This window comes from Hypomesus nipponensis, chromosome 24, assembly GCF_054491055.1.
Source record: "Hypomesus nipponensis isolate SF chromosome 24, ASM5449105v1, whole genome shotgun sequence".
Taxonomy (NCBI): Eukaryota; Metazoa; Chordata; class Actinopteri; order Osmeriformes; family Osmeridae; genus Hypomesus; species Hypomesus nipponensis.
The window spans coordinates 9,170,855-9,182,500 of record NC_140384.1 but is presented as its reverse complement, the minus strand read 5'-3'; the positions used below and the strand labels follow the sequence as shown (position 1 = coordinate 9,182,500).

The window sequence follows — 11,646 nt, the reverse complement described above, 5'->3', positions numbered from 1 at the left end:
CTTCCTGTGTGAGAGGAGGAAGTGAGCCCTGAGGTCAAGGGTCAGGGGTTGGGGGTGATCCTGGTATGTGCCATGCTGGTGTTTGTAAGTCCTGGAGGACAGAAGTAGTCAGACAGTATTGATGACTTCACATGTGCCACATGAAAGAAAAAACGCCATCTCTGTGTCTAGGTCAGGGGGTCTCCTCTTCACCTGTAGTGTGTCTAGGTCCGGGGGTCTCCTCTTCACCTGTAGTGTGTCTAGGTCCGGGGGTCTCCTCTTCACCTGTAGTGTGTCTAGGTCAGGAGGTCTCCAGCCCTGTTCCTGGACAGCTACCTGCCTGTGGGCTTCTGCTCCAACCACACTTATAACTAACCTGATTCAACACGAGTTACCTGATCCACCAGGTAATTATTAGAATCAGGTGTTCTAGATGAGTGTTGGAGCAAAAGCCTTCAGGCAGGTAGCTCTCCAGCAGCAAGGTGGGAGACCCCTGGTCTTAACCCTTGTGTTCTCCTCGGGTCATTCTGACCCATCAGTCATTGTGACCCACCTTCGTTTGCGACAATTTTACCGCATACAAAAACAAAGTGAAGCATTTTCTTTTAACCGTTGGGCTGTCTCAGACCCCCCACATTGCGAAGGTTAAAATAAAATTATTTTTATTTGTCTTTGTATTGGGTAAAATTGGGTAAACACAACGATGGTTCGTTATGAACTTTTTGGTCATGTGACCCGAAGGCAGCACAAGGGGAAAGTATTGAACAGGTCAAGGTTCTCTTCTGGTTTTCTCAGTTCAATGCCAAACCTGGCTGGGCTGAGAGCCCTCCTCTCATTGCCAAACCAGCTGGGTCCTAGTGCCAGACTGATAGTGGCTCAGCTGTGCACATGGTGACAGTGAAGGCGCTGCTACACAGGTCTGGGTAGGGAATGTATAAACGATATAAAACAGTTTGTTGTGATTTTGATCAGTATATGACATTCCTTGGGCTGGGAAGAGGTACACATCTTCAGGCGAAAGAGCTCTTGTTGTTTTGTCCTGAATCACCTGACCACTAATGGGCCAATAAGGTCACAGTCGTGTGGGAAGGGGGAGGCGATCATAGTCTTCTTGATTCTTGGACTGAGCGATACCACAGCCAATCAGAGTGATTGGACTGTTCAATCATGGCCCTGCCCCCTACCTACAGACTGTCCAGTCACATTCCAGATGTGTTTTTTGATTGTCCAATCACAGCCCGGCTATCTGACTGTTGGAGTTGATAACTGGCCTGTTTCCCAACGAGGGGGCGGAGTCAATTTGTACCAAAGTAAGCCCTGTTGTCTGATTGCCTCTGGCCCCTCCTTATTTCTTTTGAGTATATATATATTTTGTAACAATGCCCTTAAATATAAGCCTGTCATTTACATTTTATTGAGGCATAGTGCAATTATGAATGCTATAATCATTGTACATACATCTCTCTCTCTCTCTCTCTCTCTATATATATATATATATATATATATATATATATATACTGTATATATATATGGCAGTATCCATCTTGGCTTTGTAATCATAAACCTTTTGGCAGATTGAATGTGCGGTATTGAAAATATGTATCTATGTAATTGTATGTTTAATGGATAATTAATTTTTGAAAAGAAGAAATGTTATTTACATTTTTATTTTGTTTTTTTAAGAGGAGAATGTAATTTTCTGCCTGTTCATTACTCAACACAAACACAAAGTTCACCTTCAGAACCGCAGTGAGAAGAGTTATTTGATGCGATGCCAGTACTTCAAGTAGTTTTGTTTACTTAATTTTGTACAACAAAAAACTTGCAAACTCCAGAGCTACTTAAAACTGGTTTCAGGAATAGAACTCTTGTCCTGTAGGTTTCTCTGTCTTCTCTCTCTCGATCGCTCTATCTTTCTCTCCTCCCCCCCTGTCTCCCTCTTCCCATTTACCCTTTCTCTCTCCCCTCTCTCCCTTTCACCTATCCCACCTCCTATCCTGTTCTCTCCCTATATCTCTGCTCACTCTCCCTCCCTCCCTTTCCCCCTCCCTCCCTCTCCCTCCTTCCCTCCTTCCCTCCCTCCCTCTCCCTCCCTCCCTCTCCCTCCTTCCCTCCCTCCCTCCCCCTCCCTCCCTCCCTCCCTCCCCCTCCCTCCCTCCCTCCCTCCCTCCCTCCCTCCCTCCCTCCCTCCCTCCCTCCCTCCTCCCTCTCCCTCCCTCCCTCCCTCCCTCCCTCCCTCCTTCCCTCCCTCCCTCCCTCCCTCCCTCCCTCCCTCTCCCTCCTTCCCTCCCTCCCATGCTTCTCAGGGCAGTATTGGAACGTGTCTTTAGAAGGATCCTGGTGAACAGGAGGACAGGATGAGCGGAGCTAAGAACCCAGATGCCTGGGTGGAGCAGCCTGTACTAACCCTTAATGCTCCTCCACCTCCTCCTTCTCACAGCCCTCCAGTGTCTTAGCTACACCTTTAGAAATCAAGGGTGCTGCCTTCAAACAATCGTTAACAGGTTCAGTTGTCTTTGTGTGGAAGAACCCTTTTCTGGTTCGAGTTAAAACCATTTCCTTAAATACAGTGTTGGTAGGGTAGAAAGAGAGGGGGGGGGGTGATATGGGTTGGTGTGTGTGTGTGTGTGTGTATCCAGTTGGCTGGACACACACACAGACGGTTCTGAACTCGAGACAACCTTTTGAGATCCAGTGAGGAATGTACATGGACAGAAGTGTTGAGCGTTTGTTTTTTGTTTGCTTTGTGTGAGAATGTACAGTGTTTCTTCAGATCTATTTATGAACTATTACATAAAAAGTGACATTCACATGTTTATATTGCCTTTTTGTTTGAGCTGCAACTCACTTTCTCTTTTTATGAGTACTTCTGGGGAATCCATAGCTGGTGGCTATGAACTTGGGGGAGTGTGTGTGTGTGTTTGATACTGTTCATAGGATCCTCAACATTAGAATACTAGAAAAATTTAGTAGGAGACGATGCAATTGTAATACATGTTCCGTTGTGGAACATTTCAAGAATAATGGAACCTTTACATAATGCCAACCCTATTGTGTGTGTGTGTGTGTCTGTGTGTGTGTGTGTGTGTGTATGTGTGTGTGTGTGTGTGTGTGTGTGTGTGCGTGCGGATATTGACACTCTAAGGTTACGATAGTTGCGCGTGTGTATGCCATATCAACATCGGACACACCGGGGCGATGAACAATTTGAAATGAAGACAGCGCTATTCATTCAAAACTAACTGAAATTGATGAATGTGTCCTAAAAATGTACACTAGACATTTTAATCCCCAACAATAATGTCTCACTGGGCATGAATAAGATATTTGAATACTGAATCGTTAATTGTGTGATGGGCCACTCTGAGAGGGCGCCCCGCCTTCGGGGATGTGCTTGGAGAGACGGGTCAACTTTAGGAGGTGTTAAAGCTCATGAGAGCAGAGCCAAATGTTGACCTGTAAACCAAAAGCTCACCAACATCCACAGAACACAACGGTCATCTCAAGTCACCGACATATCTTAACCTTGGCAACAAGAAAAGCTTGGGACCGGTTTTATCGTTAAAAAACCAAACTTTTCAAACTAGGGATCTGACATACATTGGACGAACCGATTTAATGTGCGAAATGCGCTCTCCGAACGGTAGTAAATAGACTTCTGGGCAAAGACCAGTTGGCTTTGCCGTGCAACATTCGTGTCCTCGTACCGAGGTGTTCTCGTACCTGCCTGTGGCGACTTTGGACAACGTGCGTGACTTCGTCGGTGATAATGGCTGGCTGCTGCATGTCGGCGGCGGAGAAGGAGAGGGACCGAATAAACCAAGAGATTGAAAGGCAACTTCGACGGGACAAGAAGGACTCGCGCAGAGAGTTGAAACTGCTGCTGTTAGGTGAGCGAGCGTCGGTTCACCTGTGGACACACCTGCGGGCAGGTGGGAAATTAGGTGGGGAGGGAAGCCGTTAGCTCTCGCTATTTCAGTGTCCATTTCGAAAATAATATTCGGTTCACACGTTATGTGAGAATGATTTATATTCCTTCTGTATAATTTGAGTTCACTGTTAAGTGTCATTCACAAATGAGTTGGTGCCGCTTGTTTAAACTAGGCTACAGTTTTGAATAATAACCATTCTCTGGATTAAGTCCTGCTTTAGCGAGATATATAGTAATAGGTCATGAAACGGATTCGTTTCTCAATCTCTTTCACTTCAGTTAATCTTTCCTTCTTCGCGCCATTTCGGTACTCATCTATGGCGTACGCCATCTAAGGCTGGGCACATATGGCGCGCGTATGCCAAAAGTCCCCTAGTGAACGTTCCCTATGTTGTATGTTTGGTCTCTTGGCTTATCCACCACTACGACATACACTTTGACCGATTAGACAGATGCCTTAAGGGGTGCGGGGGTGCACAGCAAGATATTGATAAAGGTCCATCGGTGTTTATAAAGGAAACGGTGTTTATAAAGATAAGAACAAGTGAATGCTGTAAACTCGAACCGTACCGGCTGGCATGTCCGTTCGCACTCACAGCTTGTCTGCCCCGAGCGGCTAATGCAAACACAATGCAAATAACCTCGCCTATATTACATCAGTTTTGCCTGGACATCGCTCCTCGAAGAGACCACTAAACACAAAAGAACATGTAGACCTACACATTGGAAATATTCTCCCTTTATGACTTATTAGTAGGTTACCGACACAAATAACTTGGTTGTTGGTTATAGGTAGTGATACTAATGCATGTATTTTCGGCAAACGGGGAAGTTGTGGTGAGAAATTAGTAGTATAGGCTTTTTGTGATAGTGAATGAGGAGAGAGAAAGTGCTAAAATGTAGTCGAAAATCAAACTTGAGATTCTATGAATCTTACAGCATGTGGGTTGAATGCACGTGTGTAGAAAAATGTGTCAGGTTACGGAATAGGTTCCCAAATTAAAGTGTAATACAGACAGACCACACACATCCCTGTCATGGCATATTTAGTTTGCTTTTTATTGGCTTCGGCTGCACACTGAAACTGTTCTCTCCAAATTGTCTTGGGTTTGAATGAGCCTTAGGACAGCCCTTGATAATGACACATAACAAAATAATACATAATAAAAATAACTAATCACCGGATATTTTAATATATATATTTCAAAGTAAACCGTCAACATTAATCATTTTGTTAATCCTGCAACAAGGGCTTTCAGGGAAATGTAGCTTGCTAAAAGCAACCATGTACCCCCCCAAAAGTAACAAACAAGCAAGACAGGCTGATTCTTCAACAAGCCAATGAAGTATTTTGACCACTGAAGAGGGAGAGAGAAAGAGAGATGTTGGATTCCGCAGAGGCTGCCGGGCCCTCGGGGCTTCGTTAGAAACAGTTTGCTTGCCTGCAAACTCCCACGAGGCGGAGGAGAGCTGGCTTTGAAGGTCAAACCAGGAAGTCACCATCATCACGGTCAGGAGGCTATAGGCTTAGCTGCATCAGGTATCTCCATGACAACAATAGGTGATATCCCGATGACGTGATTTGTTTGACTTCTTATGTGAAGGTGTGTGCAGATGTGTGTGCAAGCGTGTATTCGCGTGCAGGTGTGTGTGTAGGTGTGTGTGCAGGTTTGTGTGTGTAGGTGTGTGTGCGTGCAGGTGTGTGTGTGTGTGTGAAGGTGTGTCTATATGAAGGTGTGTGCAGGAGTCAGATGGCTGAGCGGTTAGGGAATTGGGCTATTAATCAGAAGGTTGCCTGTTCGATTCCCAGCCATGCAAAATTAAGTTGTGTCAATGGGCAAGGCACTTCACCTTACTTGCCTCGGGGAATGTCCCTGTACTTACTGTAAGTCGCTTTGGATAAGAAATTACTAAATGTAAATGTCCAGGTATGTGTGTGTGTAGGTGTGTGTTTGTGTGTGTCTGTGGTAACCCTCAGCCTTGGGGTTTTATGCTAATTGGCCTGTTAGCCGACAGTCATCCAGTTAGCTGCCAGTAAACTGCCCAGCCACCCAGATAACAGAGGGTCAGTTACCCATGGCTCCAACCACACGCAGCATGAACTGCTCAGACTACACCAGAAACTAGATAGCATTAGTATTGCATGCATCACAGATGATGACTGTCTGATCTACAAGCATGTAAGAACATGTCGTAAACACACACACACATAAACACACACACACACATTTGCCTAGCAAATGTTCTGTCCTGGCGCCGTGTGTGAAGGAGATCCAGCGCAGGAGAGGAATGTGTGCAGCGGGTGTGTGTGTGTGTGATGCGTGCAGAGAGAGTGTGTGTGTGATGGCGTTGGCTGAGGGGATATAAATGTGTCTTAACAAACACGGTGCTCTAACAGTCTACAGACCATCAGGCTCTAAACACACAAGGCTGGACACACACACACACACACACACACAAACACACACACACACAAACACACACACACACACACACACACACACACACACACACACACACACAGGAAATGAAGAGACTGAGAGAGAGACAAAGTAACAGTGTAATAGTCAAAAAAGGGAAAGAAATGTGTCTGAGTGGGTCATGTGCCCCAAATTAGGAATGTCCTCTATGATTGGACAGTTCCAGTTTCACACCAGTTTTCTAGCCATCTGATTGGCCATCATGATGTGTCTTCCGTGTGAGGGTGGCTGGACATACAGATGTGAGATCTCTGTGTCACGTATTAACATCCTGAGGTTTGGAAGTCAAATGCATTCAAATGTGCTAATGCTTTTTTTTTAAATATATGTGTGTGTATTTGACTTGACAATTTACCATATCAACAAATTCACCTAAGACGCACATACACACACAAACACACATTTTTGTAGTTCTAGATGTAGTCTAGAGTAGCTGAAGCTGTACTCTGGGTAGAGTGGATCTAGACCCACCCTAACTCTCAACGAGAAGCTGTGACTGTACTCTGGGAAGAGTGGATCTAGACACAGTAGGCTTGCTTGCTACCAGGAATGAACTTCTTCTTGACTCCCTGACAGAAACATCTCTAAACAGCTAAATAGTTTACAGAAGAGAGAGACTGATATCCTGCTCAGGCTCTATTTAAACACTCCCAAAGATCTCTTTACCCCCTAGCTCTCTCTCTCTATCCCCCTTTCCTCTCTCTCTCTATCCCCCTTTCCTCTCTCACTCTATCCACCCCCTAGCTCTCTCTCTCCATCCCCTCTCTCTCACACTCTCTCAACCCTCTTGCTCCCTCTCTTTCTCACTTCCTCTCTGCTTCTCTCTCCTCTCTCTGCCTCTCTTTGCCTCTCTCTGCCTCTCTCTTCTCTCTGCCTCTCTCTCTCCATCCCCTCTCTCTCACACTCTCTCAACCCTCTTGCTCCCTCTCTTTCTCACTTCCTCTCTGCTTCTCTCTCCTCTCTCTGCCTCTCTTTGCCTCTCTCTGCCTCTCTCTTCTCTCTGCCTCTCTCTCTCCATCCCCTCTCTCTCACACTCTCTCAACCCTCTTGCTCCCTCTCTTTCTCACTTCCTCTCTGCTTCTCTCTCCTGTCTCTGCCTCTCTTTGCCTCTCTCTGCCTCTCTCTTCTCTCTGCCTCTCTCTCTCCATCCCCCTTCTCTCACACTCTCTCAACCCTCTTGCTCCCTCTCTTTCTCACTTCCTCTCTGCTTCTCTCTCCTCTCTTTGCCTCTCTCTGCCTCTCTCTTCTCTCTGCCTCTCTCTCTCCATCCCCCGTCTCTCACACTCTCTCAACCCTCTTGCTCCCTCTCTTTCTCACTTCCTCTCTGCTTCTCTCTCCTCTCTCTGCCTCTCTTTGCCTCTCTCTGCCTCTCTTCTCTCTGCCTCTCTCTCTCCATCCCCTCTCTCTCACACTCTCTCAACCCTCTTGCTCCCTCTCTTTCTCACTTCCTCTCTGCCTCTCTCTGCTTCTCTCTGCCTCTCTCTGCCTCTCTCTGCTTCTCTCTGCCTCTCTCTGGGCTTTCACTACTTCAATCTTTATCCCTCCGTTCTGCTTCTGGCTGACTGGATGTATGTGACTGACTCAGTGTGCCAAGATTTACATATCGGGTTAGAAACCCACACAGACACACACGCACTCCAATATAAACAAAGGTAAAAATGTTAACAGACAGTGCTGGGTTGGGAAGGTGTCAGTAACCACTACTTTACATTATAAACACACACACACATTACATGCTTTGTATAGTCACTCTCCCCTTCCCTCCACTCTCCCATTCCCTCTCCTCTCTGCCTTCCATTCCTCTTCTCCTTGTGTCATCCTCTCATTTCCCTCCCTCCCTCCCTCCCTCCCTCCCTCCCTCCCTCCCTCCCTCCCTCCCTCCCTCCCTCCCTCCCTCCCTCCCTCCCTCCCTCCCTCCCTCCCTCCCTCCCTCCCTCCCTCCCTCCCTCCCTCCCTCCCTCTCCTCCCCCCAGGTACGGGGGAGAGTGGGAAGAGCACCTTCATCAAGCAGATGAGGATCATCCACGGAGCGGGCTACACGGACGAGGACAAGAGAGGCTTCACCAAGCTGGTCTACCAGAACATCTTTACAGCCATGCAGGCCATGATCAGAGCCATGGAGACCCTTAACATCCCCTACTCCAGCCCCCAGAACCAGGTGCCCCTACCCTCCCTGGCCCCATCCAACTAAGAGCCTAACCACGTGTCTACTGAAACACACACTACTGTGTGTGTGTGTGTGTTTGTTTGTAAATGTGTGTATATATTGTGTGTGTGTATATAACTGGGAGAATGTCCCTGTACTTACTGTAAGTCGCACTGGATAAGAGCGTCTGCTGAATGACTTAATGTAAAATGTAAATCTAAACGTGTGTGTGTGTGTGTGCACAGAGGCATGCCGCGCTGCTCAGTGAGGTGGAGGTGGATCAGGTGGTGGAGTTGGAGCCGGGGATGGTGGAGGCGGTGAGGAGCCTGTGGGGCGACTCCGGCCTCAAGGAAGCCTACGACCGCCGCCGGGAGTACCAGCTGTCTGACTCGGCCAAATAGTGAGTACACATCACGTAACAGGCCCCGAGCTTTTCCAACCACGCCACTCTTACACGCCTACACAAGTCCAGGACTAGTCTACCGAACCCAGGAGTCTCCAACCTTGTTCCTGGAGAGATACCTTTCTGTTGGGTTTCCTCTCCAACACTAATCTAGCACCTAACTCGATTTTAATAATTTGCTAGTTGATGTGTTGAATCAGGGTAAGTTACGACTGGGGTTGGAGCAAAAAACCTACAGGCAGGTAGATCTTCAGGAGCAGGGCTGGAGAGCTTTCCCCTAACCCCACCCCCCTCACCTGTCTCTAGCTACCTGACAGAACTGGACCGCATCGCGGAGCCCTCCTACCTGCCCACCCAGCAGGACATCCTCAGGGTCAGAGTGCCCACCACCGGCATCATCGAGTACCCCTTCGACATGGACAATGTCATCTTCAGGTGAGGAGCTCTCACCTGGCTTGTCCGACTCTCACCTTGTTCGGTTGGTCAGATTAGGCCGTTCTCCGAGAAGCACCTCTCTAGATTTATCTCCAGATTTGAAGTACTTCCTGTGTGTTTCCTGGCAGGATGGTGGACGTGGGGGGTCAGAGGTCGGAGAGGAGAAAGTGGATCCACTGCTTTGAGAACGTCACCTCCATCATTTTCCTGGTGGCCCTCAGTGAATATGACCAGGTCCTGGCCGAATGTGACAACGAGGTGAGCCAATCAAAGGACCAGGATCAGGTCGAGATCTCCTCCACCCTGTCATCCTCACCCTGTCATCCTCACCCTGTCATCCTCTCACCCCCTCTGTCCCTCAGAACCGGATGGAGGAGAGCAAAGCGCTGTTTAAGACCATCATTTCCTACCCCTGGTTCCAGAAGTCCTCCGTCATTCTGTTCCTCAACAAGACAGACATCCTGGAGGAGAAGATTGTGTACTCCCACCTGGCCAACTACTTCCCCGAATACACAGGTGCGCTCCGATTGGCACAGACTCACACGCACGCACGCACGCACGCAACCTGTAAATACACGATTGTACTCACACACGCATCAGTACATGCACAAGTATGTCACATACACAGCATCTCGTTGTTTATGATCAGTGACCTATGCACGTTTTGTAAAGCTCTCTCTTGGAAGTCGCTTTGGATAAAAGGATCTGCTAAATGAATACATGTCATGTAAATCAAGACCAAGAGAGGGCACACACAACATCCACCTCCTTGTGTCTTCCAGGGCCTCGAAGCGAGCCCAAGCCGGCCAGGGAGTTCATCCTGAAGATGTACCAGGACCAGAACCCAGACAGGGAGAAGACAGTCTACTCCCACTTCACCTGCGCCACAGACACCGAGAACATCCGCTTCGTGTTCGTCGCCGTCAAGGACACCATCCTGCGACACAATCTCAGAGAGTTCAACCTGGTCTAGCGCCACAAACTGTCAGACTGTAGAGATGCAATGTCAGTAATATTCAGTCTTATTCTAATTATGTGTCTGGCCAAAGAGCTGGGTTTGGTTTAGATTAGACCTGGGCCAAATACTATTTGCAACTACTGTGAAATACATGGGGTGTACTTGATTTATTGTTCACCAAGTACATCGAAGCCAGCTGACCGGAACCAGCAAAACTTTGGGCTTGCATACATCACACCACAAAGAGTTTCCAATCCAGCATTTGACTCAGGCCTGATGATGCCCGCATGCTCCTTCCTCAAGTAGGTTCAGATTAACAACATTTCGGGCGAAAGAGAGAATTTCTGTAGAAGTTTCTGTATATTTAGGAGATTGAAGGCTTTTGTGCTTGTAAAGGCAGGAAAGCTAGTTTACATTTTGTCAGTGAAGTATAAATTTCATGTCTACATTTGTTAAAATGGACATCCCACTATTTATCAAACTAGTATAGACAGACATGGTTGAACTTTGAAGAAATGAGGGTTTTCTTAGTGAGCTTATCATTCTTTAAAGATGGTTAGAGAACACACAGATAATGTTAAACGTAGAGAGGTGTGGGTGAATACATGTAATCCCCCCCAAACTGTCAAAGCATCAGGCATTTCCTCTGTGCTGTCTGAGCCCAGCCAGTCTGGCCCCGCCCTGCGCCATGCCGTGGGAATGTGTGGTGTGGCATTTCTAACGCCCTCTGCCTGTGACCCACAGTACCTGTGAGTCAAACCTAAACCTGGGCTCCTTCTTACTGGCCTCCCGTCTGCGTGTCCGTCCTCCTGTACCATTTGAAGCACCTGAATATGACGTCTGTACATGAAGTGCCTGGTTGGTGAGACGACTAAAGGAGAGGAGAGAGTGACAGCGGTGACAGACTGACCACTATCAGGCTTTCTCTCAGTCCGTGTGAATGTGCTGCCACTGAAACATGTCTTTTTATAGCAGTAATGGAAAATATAATGTATTTATATTGCATTGAAATAAAACAAAAGTAGTTGTTGATGGAGTGCCGTGTGTTTGAAGACGACAGCGTTTTTCCTCCCCCAGACCCATTTATCACACAAACAGAAAAAGAATCATGATATTATAATCAATACAGATATTTTATTTAATTAAAAACAAGCCCAAATAAACAGACTAAAAAAACTAACTGGACAAAACTCCTCTGGCATTAACAGTAGCTGCATCCAAAACACAGGTAACCATTAGAACCAGCACATGAAATAAAAGCACGGTTTATAACAATCACATCATATATTCCTTTTCCTTCCGTGAGACAACTCT

The 11,646-nt window shown here is 47.1% G+C and overlaps 1 protein-coding gene across 1 annotated transcript; it reads left to right on the top strand.

The window, feature by feature from the left end:
* Positions 1-3,679: 3,679 nt before the first annotated feature.
* Positions 3,680-11,336, top strand: LOC146233120 (guanine nucleotide-binding protein subunit alpha-14-like). Its single transcript, XM_084690173.1, has 7 exons — positions 3,680-3,869; positions 8,364-8,548; positions 8,782-8,936; positions 9,246-9,374; positions 9,503-9,632; positions 9,737-9,890; positions 10,157-11,336. Exons 1-7 carry the CDS (start codon positions 3,749-3,751, stop codon positions 10,345-10,347), a joined length of 1,065 nt encoding a protein of 354 aa, XP_084546299.1. The 5' UTR covers positions 3,680-3,748; the 3' UTR covers positions 10,348-11,336.
* Positions 11,337-11,646: the final 310 nt, after the last annotated feature.

Coding starts and splice junctions, on each gene's coding strand:
- LOC146233120 (XM_084690173.1), top strand. CDS start 3,749: ATGGCTGGCTGCTGCATGTCGGCGGCGGAGAAGGAGAGGGACCGAATA. Junction 8,549..8,781: donor ACTCCAGCCCCCAGAACCAG/GTGCCCCTACCC, acceptor GTGTGTGCACAG/AGGCATGCCGCGCTGCTCAG. Junction 9,633..9,736: donor TGGCCGAATGTGACAACGAG/GTGAGCCAATCA, acceptor TCTGTCCCTCAG/AACCGGATGGAGGAGAGCAA.